Source organism: Homarus americanus, unplaced genomic scaffold, assembly GCF_018991925.1.
Source record: "Homarus americanus isolate GMGI-L3 unplaced genomic scaffold, GMGI_Hamer_2.0 scaffold57980, whole genome shotgun sequence".
Classification (NCBI taxonomy): Eukaryota; Metazoa; Arthropoda; class Malacostraca; order Decapoda; family Nephropidae; genus Homarus; species Homarus americanus.
In genome coordinates, this window is record NW_024716703.1 from 16,311,686 (window position 1) to 16,331,932 (window position 20,247).

Below are 20,247 nucleotides of genomic sequence, written 5' to 3' on the forward strand. Positions count from 1 at the left end.
ATATATATATATATATATATATATATATATATATATATATATATACTGCATATATATATATATATATATTATTAGAAATGTTTCTGCTATAACGTATAATTGTGTTCTTGTAAAATATCGTGTTATAGAAAATCGCGTAATAGAAATAACAGGCTTATGGAGAAAATAGGGTTAGGTGCAGATTACTCGAAATCGAAAAAATTTAGTAGTTAGCCTAACACAAAGGATAGCACAGTCTAAATAAATGTTACATTCATATCTAATAATGAAATCATACAGTAAATGTAACACTTTACTTGATGGGGGAGAAGGGTGATTTTGAGGTTGATAAAATCGAGCTTCTCTTCAAGTGTTATATCCTTTCTTTTACGATCATCACCGGGAATTCTATCACCAGAACGCTTCTTGTTGATATTCTTCTTTACTATATTCACAGTTAATACAGTGGGGTATGCTATAACGAACGGATCCTACTACGAATATTCCTATAACGAACGGTTTTACCTATAAAATTGAGAATGCTATAACGAACGAAACTCCTACAACGAACATTATTTAATTTTTTTTTCTAATTTATTGTTTTTTTATTACAAATATTAATGATATTCTTTATTTCAGGGGTTTAGATGCATATTTATGCACTTTTTTACAATTTTTACAATTTTATATTATATTTTTCAGTGTTAAGTGGTTGTATTTGGGGGCCTGGAACTGGTTAGTCTTATACCGAACGAAGGCTATAACGAACAAGGTTCTAGAACCAATTAGATTCGTTATAGCATACCCCACTGTACCACAAAATTGGAGAATTAGTAAGCAAAAATCGCGTTATATCTAACAAGCGTTCGCGTTATACAAATATCGTTCCTAATTCATAAATTGCGTTAGAGCAAATTCGCGTTATCAAAACGCGTTATAGCAGAACTCACTTTATATATATATATATATATATATATATATATATATATATATATATATATATATATATATATATATATATATATATATATATATATATATATATATATATATATATATATATATATATACATATAAATATATATGCAAGTAAATCACTGTAGGTGCGCGTGATCTAGGTATATGCTGGTAACCTAAAGGAAAGAAGAAAACACGAAGTTCCCAAGCGCTTTCGTGTAATTCACATCTTCAGGGGTGAGTACAGACTAGAGAGAGTAATACAAATCAAGGTGTATATATACAGAGGAGGGTGAGACCAGGTCCACAATGGTCAGGTATTAGATAATGACCTTACTAATCTTTAAATAGCACACAACGGTTGGTGGTCAGGTCAGATGGTCAAGTGACCCGGCCTTCTCACCTGATCACAAATCTTCTTAATTACAAAATTGTCCAGCTTGTACATGCCGTTACTCAAATTCATGTTGGATGCTTCGGTATGTTTAATAAGAATCTAGTCTATATATATATATATATATATATATATATATATATATATATATATATATATATATATATATATATATATATATATATATATATATATATATATATATATATATATATATATATGTAACCGGTCGGAATTTGCTGGACTTTAATTTCTCACTTGACTTGGGGTTTATTAAAATTTAATAGAGAAAGAGACAAATCTACCAGAGTGTTTAAAAGTAGATCCCTAATTGCAGAAACAGAGAGGTTACTTCTCATTTGGATTAGGGAAAAACAGATGAAAGGTGATTCAGTTTCTACTGAATTTATTTGTGAAAGAGCCAGGGAGATTTACGAACATTTAAAGACAGATCAACTTGGTTCTTCAGGCACAGAATTTGAAGATTTTAGGGCCAGCAAAGGCTGGTTCGAAAAATTTAAGAAAAGAAGTGACTTTTTAATGCAGTTCGGCATGGTGAGGCTGCTAGTGCTAATATGGAAGGGGCAGCAAAGTTTTTAGTGGAATTTAAAGAACTGGTGGATGAAGAAAATTATCTTCCACAGCAAGTGTTCAATGTGGACGAAACTGGGCTGTTTTGGAAAAAGATGCCCAAAAGAACATTCATCACCAGAGATGAAGCCTCTTTACCCATGAAAGACCGTCTCAATCTATTGCTTGGTGCCAATGCTTCAGGGGATTTCCGACTGAAGCCTATGCTTGTCTACCACTCTGAGAACCCCAGGGTGTTCAAACAACAAAAAGTGGTAAGAGGAGAGCTTGGAGTTTATTGGAAGTCCAACCATAAGGCATGGGTGACAAGACAACTCTTTAATGAATTGGCTGTTGAAGTGTTTTGCCCTTCTGTCAAGAGCTACCTAACCACCAATAAACTCCCTTTAAAGGCTCTTCTCCTATGGATAATGCCCTTGGGCATGACCCTCAACTTGCCAGAACTTTAGAGTATCAATTTGACTTTGTGAAAGTGTTGTTTTTGCCTCCCAACACTACATCAATCATACAGCCAATGGACCAGAATGTGATCAGCAACTTCAAGAAGTTGCACATGAAGAAAATGTTTATGAGGTGTCATCAGGCAACTTCCACTGATCCTCAACTAACACTGAAACAGTTCTGGAAGACACAATTCAACATCCTGGAAGCTGTAAAATTGATTGTGTCATCATGGCAATAAATCTCCACTAGATCCCTCAATTATTCATGGAAAGCACTGTGGCCATCAGTAGTCCATGATTTTGAGGGATTTGAGGAAGAAACAGAGTTGGACCAGGAGATTGTGTCCATTGGTCAGTCATTGGGCCTTGAAGTGGAGGGGGAGGATGTGGAAGAGCTTGTGATGTCTCATGAGAAGGAACTTACTCCTAATGACTTGAAGCAACTGGATGAGATGTTAGAGGCTGACAGTGGTGATGAGGAAAAGGAAAGTGATGACCATACGTCAACTTCAGAGTTAAAAGATGTCATTTACTACTGGGAGAAGTTCAGGAAACTGGCTTCAAGGCACCCAGATGTGGAACAATCTGTACTAACTTTGTGTCATGTTGAGGACACAATGGTCTCCTTCTTTAAACATAAGTTAATGATGAGGAGGAAAGATGCCCCACAGACCACAATTGACACTTTTTTCAGTAAAAGGCAGAGGGAACAAGATGCTAGCCCTATTCATTGTTATTTAGGTTCAGGGGAAGTTGAAATTTTTTTTTAATATACAGTATGCTGAAATAATGAAGAAAATTATATTAATGAATTGGCAATTCAACTACACTGTACAACCACTGCTGCAACAAGATTCTCTCATCAAATTTTCATTATTTAAACAAATATACGAACATTTGGAAACTTCTCATGGCCTTAAATAACAATGAATAGTTTATCATTATAAAAATTCCAACTTTGGTTTGTTTAAGATTTATCCTGACAGTGATACAGCCAAAAACAGATCCACCAATCACAATCACCTTTACATACAGCCTTCCTTTACCAAGTCTTGCCAGGTAAAATTGCGAGCACAAGACCCAGGGTGGGGTTTGTGCATCTTTGGCTGATTGTACATGTTTAGTTTTGGAAAAATACATATATTTTTCAAATAATATTTACCTCCACAAAGTTCCATTTTCTTAGTGGTCTTATTTCTTGTAATTGCTGCCAACACTGCCTTCCAGAGATTCTGTCAGGTACCTCATAGTTCATAATGGGATTATTTCCAGAAACTGAAGAATTCTTTACCTTACATTTCTTTTTAACTTCATTACTTTGGGAAACTCTCTGTAAAAATGCCACATTCAGCAAATCTACACTTTCTGATTCCATCAAGCATGAATCTAGGAGAAGTGCAATCATAGCAGAATCTAGGCCACCAGAAAACAGTACAGCAATTCTTGAGTGATCACACCTTACCTGTGAATCTGTACAGTTACGACATTTAAGTGGACTTTTGTCAACTCTCCTTTGAATTGAATTTGTTAAAACTTTTAACAGGTTTTCAATGTCACTTTTAAAAGCTAAATGAAGTATCTTTGTGTTTTCTCCATCTAATGTACTTGGCAGAGACTTGATATCTTCCAGAATGGTATCTGAGGGAATGCACATATCTAAGGTATTTCGAATGCATGAAATTATCTTGTGCTCCTTGACTTTTATTACAGGATCCAAACACATGAGACTTTCTTCAGCAGCATGTGACCAAGGTATCAAATGGACTGTAAACTGAACTTTTAAATTTGTTTCAAAAAAATCTATATAAAAAAGTCCAAGAGCTGGGATTTCCTTGACACATTCATTTTGCCTGCACACCGATGATATCATGAACATTAAAAAAGCTTCAGAGGGAAGTTGCCACAACAAACTGTGCCTGCCAAATATGTCCCTGCCAAAGTAGAGTCTCTTTGTTTTTTTCTGGAAGTAAATAAGTGACCAGGGTCCCTTTATAACACCCAGGAAGGACAAAATCTCTCTCTCTTCTTTAGTTGCCAACTCATCAGATAAATATTCTGTGTCACTTTGATCTCTTGGAATCTGGAATTAGGGAAAATAGATTAATTTATTATACAGTAGAACGTCGATGTAAAGCAATTAAATTTAAGATTATTGATTTAAAGTAACACCCACAATTAAGGACATTGTTTTAATTTAAAACAAATCTTTTCTATTTTGCGCGAGTCAATATGGTGCATCATATTTTAAAATTCACGCCTAATGTTTCTCTGGGCACGCTACACTGTCCTCAGGGCAAAGCTGTACTGTATATGTACTCAAAATAATGTTCAAAATGATTACTAAAATTTTTGTCTAGTGCAAACTATAGCATGATTATATTCAAATTAATCACCATCTTATAAGAATTCCAGCAATATAAATTATATTCTCCCCGGTCACTTCTGTGACATTTTATAAGCAAAAAACAAAAACTCAATCTAAAGGACATAAATAAACAAATAAATACTTCACTACACCTTTGGCGCCAACTGTCAAACATGTCACTGTCACCTCCCCTTCCTCCTTCCATTCCCCCAGCCAGGGTTTGGTGGTTATAGGCTTACAGTTTTTATCTTATATAATATCACAGACTAAAGTTAGGAGAATATAATTTGCATTGCTGGAATCCTTGTAAGGCAGCAAATAATTTGAATATAAATGTCATATATTTTGCAAAAAGATAAAATTTTTAGCCCTTTGTAATAAAATTAATTAGAACATGTCAGTTCAGTGACATTTTATAAGAGAAAACTTAAAGTCACTCTTATGGACAGATAAATATAAAAGCATTAGACCTTGGCATCAACTGTCAAACACCTCACCTCACCACCCCCCTCACTCCCACCCCAATCTTCCCATCAGCTGATCACTAGTAAACAGACCATTTCACGTCCCATAATTTTAGCTGTGTTGATATATGAGTGTTTGTTTTAACAAAATACTACAAAAAACAATGTTTTGTTTATTCTAGGAGATGGGCTAAGGTGCATCTGGGTAGACTCTGAAGTCTTTTTAGTGTTTTGTTTCTCTCAAGTACCAAACTAAATTATTTAATTGAAACAACACTTCGATTTAGTGTGAATTTGGTTTAAAGCAACCTCTCTTGGAACGTATCTCGTGTTATATAGACGTTCTACTGTATATATTTAAACCTCTCTATCACTGTATGTCACTTACATCTGATCCTACAAGCTGCTGGTTCATGCCTAAGACACCCACAGTCCCTCTTGCTGTGAATAGATACATAACTTTACTTGGTTAAGTGAAGGCAGTTGAGTTCAGTGACGTCCACACTGCCTATTGTACGTAAAAATGTTAGACCCAATTAATAATACAAAATATGAATTCATCATTAAGTGATAGTCATTTCTTTAGAACAAGGCTAAAACATAATTATAAAATAATGTATTAAAGAAATGCTAGAATGGATAAAATAGGGACAAGTGAAGATAGTAAGTACAGTACATTTTCAAAAAATTATGTTATGTTTTGCATAATTTACTAAAGACAAGCACACACAAAGTATTTGAGGACAACAGAACCGAAGTACGACAAGTGCTGGTACAATAAGTCCTTGTATAACGTCGCCCCACTTAATGTTGTTTCGGTACAACGTCGCTACTCTTAAGACACCAATAATTTGTTTAACTTCCCGACGACTCAATTTAATGTCATTTTTGAGTCGTCACGGACAACTTTTTATGGCGCATCACCCTCTCTCATCTGGATGCGCTAAGCTGTCTCGGCTCGGCGCACTACCACTCACTAGCGGAACGTCACTGCGACGCCAAGCCAGTCTCTGCTACACTTCCACACCATTCGTATGTGCTTAAGTGTTTTTGTTCTAAATACTGTACTCTAATCATTCGAAATGGCTTCCATGTGTCCATCAAGTGCTACTGATGCTAGTGAGGGAAGAAGCAACGTAAGACCATTAGCCTTGCTACGAAAATGGATGTATTAAACCATTTTGAAAAAGGGGAACGTACTGTGGACATAGCCGCTATGCTAGGACTAACCCTCACAACAGTGTGTACTATCCGGACCAAATTGGACAAGATTAAGGTCAGTGCTGGAAGTGCTACTACATTGAGTGCAAGAAAGACAAATCATACTCGAAGCACTTTAATAGAAAAGGTGGAAAAGATGCTGGCTATGTGGATGGAGGACCAGAATGAATGCAATCCACCTATGAGCCTTATGGTTATCCGGCATAGAGCCAGATCCTTGTTTGACAACCTAAAGGGAACAGAGGGTGAAGGATCAAAGGAAGAGACCTTTACGGCCAGATGAGGCTAGTTTCAACGATTTAAGCGTTGTTATAACTTCCACAACATAAAGATGACTGGTGAAGCTGCTAGTTCAGATACAGTTGCTGCCGAGATATTCCCGCCAGAATTCAAACATATTATCCAGGAAGGAGGCTACTCAGCAAAGCAAGTTTTCAATGTGGATGAGACTGGTCTCTTTTGGAAGAGGATGCCTGAGAGGACCTATATTTCCAAGGAAGAAAGAAGAGCGCCAGTTTTTAAAGCAGCAAAAGATTGCTTGATGCTGCTGCTTGGCGCGAACGCTGTTGGCGACTTAAGAGCTGAAGCCTGTGTTGATTTCTTGCGCTGCTAACCCACAGGCCCTGAAAGGTTACTCTAAGGATCACATTCGTGTGATTTACAAGGCAAATAATAAGGCACGGATAACCAGCACCATATCTAGCCAGTGGTTAAACGTGTAAGCCGTCCCTGCCATGAAGGAATACTGTGCCAAGGAGAACCTTGACTTCAAAATTCTTATCGTTGACAATGCTCCACCTCATCCTACAATCTCGAAGACTTGTACGACAGTGTAAAAGTTGTATTCCTGCCTCCTAACACGACAGCACTGATGCAGCCTATGAACAAAGGCGTTATCGCCGAATTCAAGGCGTATTATTTGCGCAGTACCATGGACCAACTGCTCAAGGCTACTGAAGGAGAAAATAGACCTACGATCCAAGAATATTGGCGGGGCTACAACATTCTTCATGCAATCAACAACATTTGTAAGGCATGGGAAGAGGTTTCAGAAAGTTGCCTGAATGGTGTGTGGTGTAAATTGTGGCCTGAGTGCGTCAATAGTGTTAAGGGATTCAAAGACTTAGTCCCAGCAGTGAATCAAGATAACCTCAGCTTGGCTAGACAGGCAGGCTTTCATGAGCTGGAATCAGAGGATATTGAGCAAGTCCTGGCATCCCATACAGAAAAGCTCACCAATGAAGATCTGCAACTGTTAACAGAACACAGTGCCTCTGAAAACGATGACGACGAAGAAACAGCACAACGAACGCGAACTACCAAGAGGATGGCAGAAGCATTCAACATGATCCAGCAAAGTATGCAAGTCCTTACTGATGACGACCCAAATAAAGAACGTAGCTCAAAGATTCAACGTAGCATTGATGACACAGTCTTGGTTGTTACACTGAGATCTACAAGGAGAAGAGGAGCACAAAGCAGTTAATGCTGGATTAATTTCTCCGTTGCCGGATGACAGGAGCAGCATCTTCACAAAAGTCTGCAAGCGAGGTGGAGCAACCAGCAACCGAGGAGGAGCAAGCAACAGCCAAGGAGGGGCACAACAGCGGAGGTGGAGCAAACAGCGGTGGAGGAATCCCAGTCAGAGCAAGAGGAGGAGGCAACCGCAGAGTCTCAGTGACTCACCATCCTCCTCCACTCTCGCTCTCCCCCTCCGCCACTTCACTACCCACCACACACTCACTCCACCACCTCCGCCCATCGGTAAGGACCAATGCAAACTTTTATAGATAGATAGATAGATAGATAGATAGATAGATAGATAGATAGATAGATAGATAGATAGATAGATAGATAGATAGATAGATAGATAGATAGATAGATAGATAGATAGATATATATATATATATATATATATATATATATATATATATATATATATATATATATATATATATATATATATATATATATATATATATATATATATATATATATACACAGTAATACCCCGCTTTACACGGTTTCACTTTCCGCGATTTCTCATTTATGCGGTACCTTGCCAGAACCGGGCTTTCACTTTCCGCGGTGCATCTACTCATATACGCGGAGAAGTATAATTTATTTATTTATTTTTTTATTTAGCTCATAAAATTCATACAAATTACCCTGCCAGAATATAATTTACATTGCTGGAATTCTTACAATATGATGATCATTTTGAATATAAACATCATGGATTTTGCATTAGACATACAAATTTTTTATCTAATGTAATAATTTGGTTTACACAAAGCAAATATTTTATCTTTTGTGCAAAATATATGAAGTTTACATTCAAAATATTCCCTGACCTGCAAGGAATCCAGAAATGTCAATTATATTATCCTAACTTTAGTCTGAGGTATTATTTATTACTAAAAGTTCAAATTTAGTGTTTTCACCCAAACATTTCTCTGGTAGGGAGGGAAGGTGGGGGTTGGGGGGGGGGACCGACCGACCCAGCTGGGTGAGTGTGAGGAGGGGGGGGAGGCAAAGGTGGGGTACTTTGATTGACAGATAGTATCCTTGAAGAATATTTCTTTGATTATTTACTGAAGATATTTGTTTTAGCTCATAAAATTCATACAAATTATCCGGCCAGAATATAACTTACATTGCTGGAATTCTTACAATATGATGATAATTTTGAATATAAACATCATGGATTTTGCATAAGATATACAAATTTTAGATCTAATGAAATAATTTGTTTACACAAAGCAAATATTTCATCTTTTGTGCAAAATATATGAAGTTTACATTCAAAATATTCCCTGACCTGCAAGGAATCCAGAAATGTCAATTATATTATCCTAACTTTAGTCTGAGGTATTATTTATTACTAAACGTTAATATCTAGTGTTTTCACCCAAACATTTCTCAGAGAGGTAGGAGCTAGTGAGCTGGGAAGAGGGGGGGGGGGGATTTTGAGTCCATTATTTGAATGGACATTAACCTGGCGACTGTATTTTTCTTAAATATTAATTGTGTGAGCATACCATCATAAAATTAAGATGTTATTTTTACTACAACATAGGTATTGTGTCGGAAAAAGTGGAGTTTGGGGGTCGGGCCAGTCTCTATTGGAATTAATCCCATATGTTCTGTTGTTCACTTTACACGGTATTCACTTAACGCGATACCCTGTGGGTTCAATTGACCGCGTAAATCAGGGTACTACTGTTGTATGTATGTATGTATATATATATATATATATATATATATATATACACAGTCAATCCTCGCTTTACGCGGTCCCACATTCCGCGTTTCCACGTTTACGCGGTATCCTGCCAAAACAGGAATGCTCACATTCCGCGGTGCGTGTACCCCTTTACGCGGAGAGCGGCTGGCGAGCCCCGCCATTTTTGGATCCAAACTTCCTGCCATCTCCCGCCATCCGCCATATTGTGTAAGCAGCGCGAGCATGGTGCTCACAAGGTCGCCCAGTCATCAAAACATTACCGAGTTCTTCACCCGCCACCCACCACAGCCGGCCCATGTCAGTGATAGTGATAATTATAGTGAGGATATGGACTTACATGGACTTTGAGGGGTTTGACAAAGAGGCCCTGCAAGCCTCTGTGGTGGATAGTGATACAATTGATACAAGTGATACAGGTGAGGGCCAATAAATAATCTGCCCTCTGCCTCGGAACCAACCGCCCATCCCCGTGTGCCCAGCCATCTTTTCTACTAATGTAAGTGTTAAAAAACCTAATATTATTGATATTTCTCTTAATTATTAATTGTGTGTGCATACCATCATAAAGTTAAGATAATATTTTTACTATAGTTGTGTGTTGTCAAAAAGTGGAGTTTGGGGGTCAGCCCGGTCTCTATTTCAATTAATCCCATATGTTATGCTGTTCACTTTACGCGTTTCTCACTTTCCGCGGTACCCTGTGGGTTGAATTAACCGCGTAAAGTGAGGGTTGACTGTATTATTTTCTATAGAAATACCATTGAATTTCTGTATATGAAGCTCCCGCATATTATCTATTTCTTATGGGGAAAATTGATACTCTTAACGTTGTTTTGTATAACGTTGCGTTTTCAGGAACATAACCTCAACGTTAGGCGAGCACTTACTGTATGCCCGAAAAACAATATGTATTATGTCTTTTACTAGTATTAATTAAATCTGCACTAACAATGCTACAATCTGTCACTTGAAACATTCAATATCTTCACTGGTCTCTTTTTCATTTAAGCTGCTTGTCCTACTGTGGTTCTCTGCTCCTCAATTCACATTAATAAAAAACACTGCTAAAGACTGTAATTCAATTTTAATTACATAACCTATATTTTAACAGGGATTCTTGAAATGATGATGATAAAATATTTTCAGGAAAATTCATCAACATTAAGGAAAATTGAGGAGGGAGACAAACATACGCTGTAAAGTTGACAACATAGAAATAATACTGTATATGATAAAGTACACTATGGGCTCCTGACTTATTAAACTCCATCCTCTGCCTACAAACAGAGTATGTACCAATCCAACCAGTCACCAAGATTTGTATGTAGGTCAAATTTAAGTTTAAACCATCACTGGGTGTGTGTAAACAAAACATTATGCTATGTATTACTTGAGAGTGAGGCCCAATGAAACATGCAAAAAGAAAATGAGAAAACTGACATCACGGGTGTTGGCTTGAGGCAATGAGAAGTAAATCAGGTGTTGGGAAGAAGCAGTACATTAGCTATTTAAGATTTTATAATTTCAATACACTATCATACTGTGAAAGTTTTAAGATCAGAAAAAACATGTACAGTATAATGTACAGTACCTCAAAACCCGCTAAGATGTCTCCATTCCAAAGCAAGATATTTCCATTCTGGTCTATGAGTGGTTGTGATGTAGGCTTACGTCCCTGCAACCAGAGTACACAGCCTTCGAACAATGCATTTACCTAGAAACAAAATGGAACTACTATTAGCTTTTCTGACAGGATGCTCTTCCAGGCTGCTCATACAGTGTACAGGAGGTCCCTGGGTTACGAATGGGTTCCATTCCTGAGGACGTTCTTAAGTCGGAAATGAATGTAAGTCGAAACACATGCTATGTGCATACAGTACTCACAAAACAATGTTTCAAATCCCACTACAGTATATCATAGCCTAAGTCCTTATATACGTCTAAAATCACTTATATAATAGAAAAGAAGAAATAGAATGACATAATACAGTAAATGAAAGTAAAAAATAAAGTCATCAGGTAAATAAAATACTGTAAATTGAAAGTTTAACCCCGTTCGTATTGGTGGGCATTCGTAAGTTGGGGATTCCCTGTACAGTGGTCCCTCGGTTAACGAACACAATCCGTTCCAGCAGGTTGTTCGTTAACCGAAAAATTCGTTAACCGAAACCATTGTTTCAATGGGTTTTTGGGTAATTGGTTCCAGCTCACCGAAAATTGCCTAAATTCAACAAAAATGGTAGAAAAGTTCACTTACTTTGAGGTGTGTATGTAGAAGGCTCCTGGATGATGATGATGATGTGCATTTGAAGTGGGAGATGGAGGAGAAGGAAGAAGAGAAGGCATTGGGGTGGAAGAGAAGTCACCCCATGGCACCATTTCACCCATAAAATTTTAGTTCTCTTGGTGTAATTCAAGATTATTTTCTTTAAATCAACACTGCAGTGCATTATATATTGTCAATATGTAAAATAAATTTCAAAATGACCAATAATTTGCTTGGAAACACAGAAAAAAAGCATTTAGTTGAAGAGAGTCTCAAGCAAGATGTTACCTCCACTGAAAACAGAGAGAGACTAACGCCTGTCTGGTGTGTTAACAGGCTGGATGGCACGCCAGAAACTAGTTTCTTTACCTTCAATTATGTTCAATTATTGTTAAAATGACTAAAAAAGTTAATATTAAACTTTTAAAATTATTGAATAGTATAAACTTCTTGATATTTACGAAAATAGTAAGGAATTTAAGCCCTAGAACCGATTAATGTATTGGCGGACTAATACTAAAGCTGGTTGACCGACCAGTGCAAGCGAAAACATGTTGAGGTCGGTTCGTAAGAAATTCGTTAACCGAATTTTTGTTCGTTAACCGAATTTAAGAATCTTATGGGAGGCAGTTTGTTAACCGAAATTTCGTTAACCGAAGCGTTCGTTAACCGAGGGACCACTGTGTATAGCTCATCAAACTTGTGAATTTGGACCCAAGGTAGTCCTGGCATCAGTGGCTGGGCAAATAACCTTACAATTAGTCACTTGACAGGCAAATGATTATTGTACATACTCGGGTATAAACCTATCTTCTGTATAATTCGATCCCTGATTTTTTGGTAAGAAAGTCTGATTTATTCATATACTGTACAGTAAATCATCTACAGTAGAACGTTGATTTAAAGCGATTCAATTTAAGATTATTGATTTAAAGCGACACCCACAATTAATGACAATGTTTTAATTTAAAGCAAATATTTCCTATTTTGCACAAGTCAATCTGGTGCATCATATTTTAAAATCCGCGCCTAATGTTTCTCTGGGCACGCTACACTGTCCTAAGGGTAAAGCTGTACTGTACATGTACTCAAAATAATGGTTACTAAATTTTTTGTCTAGTGCAAACTATAGCTTGATTATATTCAAATTAATCACTACCGGATATAAGAATTCCAGCAATGTAAATTATATTCTCCCCGGTCACTTCTGTAACATTTTATAAGCAAAAAGCAAAAACTCAATCTAAAGGACATAAATAAACAAATAAATACTTCACTAGACCTTCAGCGCAACTGTAAAACATGTCACCTCCCCTTCCCCCCTCTCCCCAGCAAGGGTTTGGTGGTTTTAGGCTTACAGTTTTTATCTTATATAATATCACAGATTAAAGTTCTGAGAATATAATTTGTATTGCTGGAATCCTTGCAAGACAGCGAATAATTTGAATATAAACGTCACATATTTTGCACAAGAGATAAAATTTTTAGCCATTTGTAATACGTTTCCAAATTAAAACTAAAATTTGTATGTCTCATGCAAACTATAGCTTGTTTATATTCAAATTAATCACTATCTTAGAAGAATTCCAGCAATGTAAATTATATTCTCCCCAATCACTTCTGTGACATTTTATAAACAAAAAACAAAAACTCAATCTAAAGGACATTAATAATCAAATAAATACTGCACTTCACTAGACCTTCCGTCCCAACTGTCAAACGTGTCACTGTCACCTCCCTCCACCCCTCCAATCTTCCCAGCCAGGGTTGGGTGGTTATAGGCTTACAGTTTTTATCTTATATAAATCACAGACTAAAGTTAGGAGAATATAATTTGCATTGCTAGAATCTTTGCAAGACAGCGAATGATTTGAATATAAACTTCATATATTTTGCACAAGATATAAAATTTTTAGCCCTTTGTAATAAAATTAATTAGAACATGTCAGTTCAGTGACATTTTATAAGAGAAAAAATCTTAAGGGCTGATAAATAAATAAGCACTAGACAAAGTCATCAACTGTCAGACATATCACCTCACCTATCCAGCCCCCCCCCATCTTCTCATCAGCTGATCGCTATGTAGTGAATTCTCTCACAAACGCTGTTTGTCGCTGCCTCAGCCGACCCCACCACCTCAGTGTATGCCTCCTCGTGGCTCCAGGGTCAACCAGCCACGACACCACGGAGCGAGTCAACAGCTATGCCACGCCACCGCTATTTAAGACCTGACCTCGTGGTGACCTGCCTCTTTCTACCTCCACCAACCAGCCAGCAACACCTCCTTCTCCTCCGCCGCTGCCTGGCGGCCCTCGCTCCCCCTCCGCCTGCCTGGCGGTCCTCTCTCCCGCCGGCGAGCATGGCGACCCACAAGCTGTCCTTCTCTGAGCGTCCTCACCAACCAGCTCTCTCTACATCACGCTTGTAACCATGCTGCCTTCCCAGCACCAAGCTGCATTGTACATCCAATACAACATGTATATAGAGAGCACATTGTGAGTTTCCTTTCTCCATCCCATCCTGAGTGTGAACCAAACATCTCATACCCCACAAATGGTGACTCCCGGAGATTCGCACTCACACAGGATGGAGGAGAAACTGATCACGCTCCCAGTCTTCAAGCAACATGGAAGACTGGATTATCCACACAGAAGCAGCTCTCATCGGCTCTACAACTACTGTCTCTACACCGCAGGATAGACACCCTAGAGCAGCTCTGCTACTCTAAGCAGACACCAGCTCCTCTTCCTGCCCCAAGCACTACGTCCTACCGACCCCAGCACACCCGTCCTGCCTCAGACGCCGATCCCGGCCCAGCAGTAACCCCTGCCGCGGCCTCTGTTCCTGAGTGCGGACCCACACACCCCACTTTTCTCCCTCAGGTACTCCCTGCTAATGTCCTGTACCCTGCTGCTGTCGTGGACCCAGCTGCTGTCACGAGCCCTCATCCGCTTCTGCTGACGCAGCCCCTGCTCCTGACCCAGGCCCACACACCCCAGCAGGCGCATCTGACGACTCTGTACCTGCCGTGAGGGAAGCACAACATTCATCGCCTCCACACACCCTTTTTCTCCCTCTCTTCTCCCACAGATAGTGTGCATATAGACAGTTGTATCCAGCGACCGGTTCATCCACGCCATCGCCGTTGTCTCACATGAGGCATGCACCGCCCGTTCTGCCTCACATGTGCTAAGCAACTCTGCAGACAACAAGTCTCCTACACAGCCTGGAGGGAAGGGGGAGTATTGTAGTGGATTTCTCCCCTACAAATGCTGTTTGTCGCTGAGTAGCCGACCCCACCAATTCCCCAGTGTATGCCTCGTGGTCTAGGTCAACCAGCGCCGCCATATACCACGGGGCGGGGGTCAACTACTAAGCCACGCCAACCCTCGCTATTTAAGACCTGACCTCGTGGTGACCTGTCCTCTTTCTACCTACACCAACCAGCCAGCAACACCACACCTCCTCCACCGATGCCTGGCGGCCCCTTCTCCTCCTCCGCCTGACTGGCGGTCCTCTCTCCCGCCGGCGAGCATGGCGACCCACAAGCTGTCCTTCTCTGAGCGTCCTCACCAACCAGCTCTCTCTACATCACGCTTGTAACCAAGCTGCCTTCCCAGCACCAAGCTGCATTGTACATCCAATACAACATGTATATAGAGAGCGCATTGTGAGTTTCCTTTCTCCATTCCATCCTGAGTGTGAACACAAATATCTCATAACCCCACAGCTCTGCCAACTGTTGTTCCTCATCGTCTTCGCTCTTGCTATCGGTATCACTCAGGTTACGCAACTCTTCCTTGGTGTTGGTGTATTCGTTCAGGATCTAAAATTTCTTGGCAGAGAATGCAGCTTTCACATTACAGATCAATTCTTGGTCCATGGGCTGTATTATAGACGTAGTGTTGGGAGGAAGGAAGACCACTTTTACGTTGGGGTGATGATCTAACAGTAGGGGCGAATGTCCTGGTGCGTTGGCAAGCAGCAACAAAATCTTGAATGGAACATTGTGTTGCTCACAGAATTTCTTAACGTCAGGAACGAAACAGTCATCAAACCAGGAGAGGGACAGAGTGGAGAACATCCACGCCTTACGTGCGGTCAGCCAGTGGACATTTAGCTTGGTCATGTCCATTCTCTTGTAGGTGTGCGGCTTGCGTGCTGTGTGGATCACCGATAACTTGAGCTTACAGGTACCGGAGGCATTGGTGGTAAACAGGACGGTGATGCGCTCCTTCTGCAACTTCCGGCCCCGATTCTTGCTGGCATTCTTCACAACGAAGGTCTTGGAAGGTAGCTTTTTCCAAAAAAGACCAGATTCGTCCATGTTAAACACCTGGTCGTCGGTGTATTGTCCATCCTCCATAATCTCACGAAAAAACGGAGGAAATTCCCTAGCCGCAACACGGACAGCACTAGCTTCTTCACCACCAATGTTAATATTGGTGATCTTGTTCCTCTTCTTAAACCTCTGCAACCACCCAGAGGAAGCATTAAAGGGTTTGGGCTCTGCAATTCCCATCTTACGTGACACTGCAGCATACAGTTCACAGGCGTACTCCTTAACTGAGCGTTTGTCCACCGCCATGTTCCGTCGCGCCTGACGAGCCAAGTAGCTCACAAGTAATTTTTCCGTCTTGAGAAGCACCTGGTTGTGGCAGTACTTGATCATAGAAGCACCTGTAGATTTTGTGATGTTCATGTGCTCCTTTATCTTGGCTGCATCCTTCTTAATTGTCCTGATAGTTGATTCGTTAACACCAAGTTGGCGCGCGAGATCAACCTGTCTTGTTCCTTTCTCCAACTCTTGTATGATCTTGTACTTAATTTCGTAGCTTAAGGAACGTCGTATCTTCTTTGGCTTAGGGCGGCTGGGTCCAGGTAATGCAAAGTTTCTTTGTGGTGGTGGTGGTGGTCCGGTGGAAGCCATTCTTATGGAACAATGGATACCGATATACACGGTGTAGCCGGGAGGGGTGTAACTGACGCGGGTAGGTCAAGGGGCTTGAACGCTCCCGTGGCGGGGCACGTCATAGTACATTAAACCAATCACAGCTAGCGGGGAGGGAGGTAAGGATGCTTGGCCCAAGCACAGTCCGATACGTCATATGACGTCACCGATAACGCAACAAAGACATACACTGAGTAACCTACTCGCGCCGCCTACCCAACATGGCGGGATGGCGGGTGAGGGCGGGAAAGATGGCGGGAGGTTTTGATCCAAAAATGGCGCGGCGCGAGAGGACCGCCAGCCACTCTCCGCGTAAAAGTGTACTCACACCGCGTAAAGTGAGCATTCCGTGTTCGGCAGGGTACCGCGTAAACGTGGAAACGCATAAAGTGAAACCGCGTAAAGCGAGGGTTTACTGTACATTAAATAATTCATGATATACATGTAATATGAAGAGAAATACAGTTGGAATAAATAAAAATATTGTACTGTACTTACCACAAAAGATGTTGACTGCTGCGTGAGGATTGGTGGTGCAAAGGAAGTTATTTGGAGGGAGAGGGAGAGGCAATACTCTCTTCTGCCCTGCCCTGTAAATCATCATCTGCTTTCAGCTTTTCTCTGAGGATGAATAACTCATCCAAAGTTGTTTGACGTTTACGGCGCACCTTCTCCTTGTACAGCTCAGTGTAGGAACTGAGAGCATTGTTAACTGCTCTTGCAATCTTTATGTTCCTTTCACGGTTGGGGTCGTTATCAGCAAAGATTTGCAGACCTTCCTGTATTAGTGCAAATGCTTTAGACATATCCTTTGTTGTCAACTGAAGTGGGGTGGGTGGAGATTCTATATCCTCTTCTCGTCCTGCAGCTCGCTCTTGTTCCAGTATCATCAGATCTTCATTAGTCAAATCTTCTCTATGGGACTCTAGCAACTCAACCACATCATTTTCTATGACTTCTTCAAAGCCTACATTATTTGCAAGTGTCAAAATGTCTTGTTGAACTTGCTGTAGACTTTCAGCTTGTGAAAAACCGTGAAATTCATGGACACACTCTGGTTTTCACTTCATCCCATGACTCGGCTATATTATCCACAGCATCCAAGATGTTAAACTTTTTCTAGAAGTCCCTATTTGTAGGTTTATCCTCCCCATCAATTACTTTTATGAGCTGCAAAAAAGTTTTCCTAAGATAATATGCCTTAAAGTTAGCTATCACACCTTGAGTCATAGGCTGGAGCAAGGAAGTTGTGTTCTTGGGGATGTACTCCACTCTCACATTATCAGAAAGATCATTTAAATTTACTGGGTGGCTTGATGCATTGTCTAAGAGGAGCAATGTTACACCTGGCATTATATCTTTCTACAGCAGGGCAAAAATAGTTAGTGAACCAGTCTTGGAAAAAGGTCATAGTCATCCAATAGTCATCCAAGCCTTCTTATTGGAACGCCAAATCACAGGTAGATTAGACTTGGCATAGCCCTTGAGAGCCCTTGGATTTTCTGAGTGATACACAAGTAGGGGCTTTAATTTCATGTCACCTGAAGCAGTTCCTCCCAGAAGAAGTGTTAAACGATCTTTGGATGCTTTAAAGCCTGGTGCTGATTTTTCTTCAGTGGAAATAAAAGTTCTAGCAGGCATGCGCTTCCAGGAAAGCCCAGTTTCATCAACATTGTACACTTGTTCTGGTGTGTAACCTCCTTCATCAATAATTTTCTTCAGCTCAGCAGGATATTTATTAGCAGAATCTGTATCAGCACTGGCAGCTTCACCGCTCATTTTTATGTTGTGTAAATTAAGGCGCTTCTTAAACCTTTCAAACCAGCCTTTACTAGCCAGAAAAGGTTTAACCTCAGAAGATGCACATTCCTCTTCCTGCAAATCATTATACAGGTTGTACCTCTCTAGTCCGGCAACCTCAGGACCTGACCGGTGCCGGACCATGAAAATTTCCGGACCATGGAAATTCACCTTTTTCCTGGATAGATAGTGACTTGTGCTTACGCTTGGAAGCACTAGCACCACTTTCTCTGCTTCATGGTCTCTTTGAAGACATATTGAAGGGTTAAATGTCGTACAGTAGCTTCTCAAATTTTGCGAGTTTTTAATTCGACGTTTTCTATTTGAACACACACACAAAAAAAAACACATTTAAAAATTTTGACGGCGGAAACGCGAATTTCCATGGGTTTGAACGGCCCACCAACGTTAAGATGACGTGCACAATCGTGTAAACAGCGTCATTTCTCTTATGTACAAAGATTCATTATTGTTTATTACTGAAAGTCTTTTTGATTGAATTAATGTTTGTGTGTGCAAAATGAGCAATACAATTCATTAATAATACATAGAATATTAAAACACGAGGAAATGAGACAGCATTGTTTTCGTTGATTACAAAACCAGTGACTGACTGGTTCTACATATAAAACTGAAGAAAACAAGACCCTGGTTATAGCTGTAGTAAAATTAATATGGTTGTTTTAAGTAATGTTATTTAATGTTAATAAAAGGAACAATTGAAGTAGCTAACGATAATGGTAAACAAAAAAAAGAGAGATCGTGTATGTAAGTGGGCATGCGAACACGTGAAAACATATCGTCATTACTTTACATAAGAATATGAAAGCAACACTTATTTACTGTTCATATATATTTTAATTAATGTTTCTGAATTTGTTTTTATTGAATTAATCTTTGTGTGTGCAAAATTAACAATACAATTTATTAATAATATGTGGAATATTAAAACACACGAAGAGACGAGACGGTTGCCGGCATTGTTTTTGTTAAAGCTTACAAAACCAGTGACTGATTGGTTCTACATATAATACTGAAGAAAATAAGACCCTGATTGTAGCTGTAGTAAAATTAATGTAAAAAAATTAATATGGTTGTTTGAAGTACCTGTAATGTTATTTAATGTTAATTAATGGAACAATATAAGTAGCTAACCATTAATGGTAAAAAAAAAAGTGAGACTAGTCGTATGTAAGTGCGCACATGTGAAAACATATCCTCATTACTCTACATAAGAAAATGAAAGCAACACTTATTTACTGCTCAGATATACAGTGGTCCCTCGGTTAACGAGCACAATCCGTTCCAGCAGGTTGCCCATTAACCGAAAAACTCGTTAACCGAAACCATTGTTTCAATGGGATTTTGGGTAATTGGTTCCAGCTCACCGAAAATTGCCTAAATTCAACAAAAAAGGTAGAAAAGTACACTTACTTTGAGGTGTGAATGTAGAAGGCTCCTGGATGATGATGATGGGAATTAGAATGGGGGTGGAGGAGATGGGAGAAGAGAAGGCATTGGGGTGGAAGAGAAGTCACCCCATGGCACCATTTCACCCATAAAATTTTA

The 20,247-nt window shown here is 39.6% G+C and overlaps 1 protein-coding gene across 1 annotated transcript in view; it reads right to left on the bottom strand.

The window, feature by feature from the left end:
* The window catches only part of LOC121858391 (asparagine synthetase domain-containing protein 1-like), a 119,082-nt gene that overhangs the window by 65,896 nt on the left and 32,939 nt on the right, over window positions 1–20,247 (bottom strand). The window contains exons 4-5 of the mRNA XM_042354835.1: window positions 11,253–11,375; window positions 3,527–4,444 (exon numbers count right to left, since the gene is read on the bottom strand). Of these exons, the coding sequence (XP_042210769.1) occupies window positions 3,527–4,444; window positions 11,253–11,375 (1,041 nt within the window). The remainder of the gene's footprint in view (window positions 1–3,526; window positions 4,445–11,252; window positions 11,376–20,247) is intronic.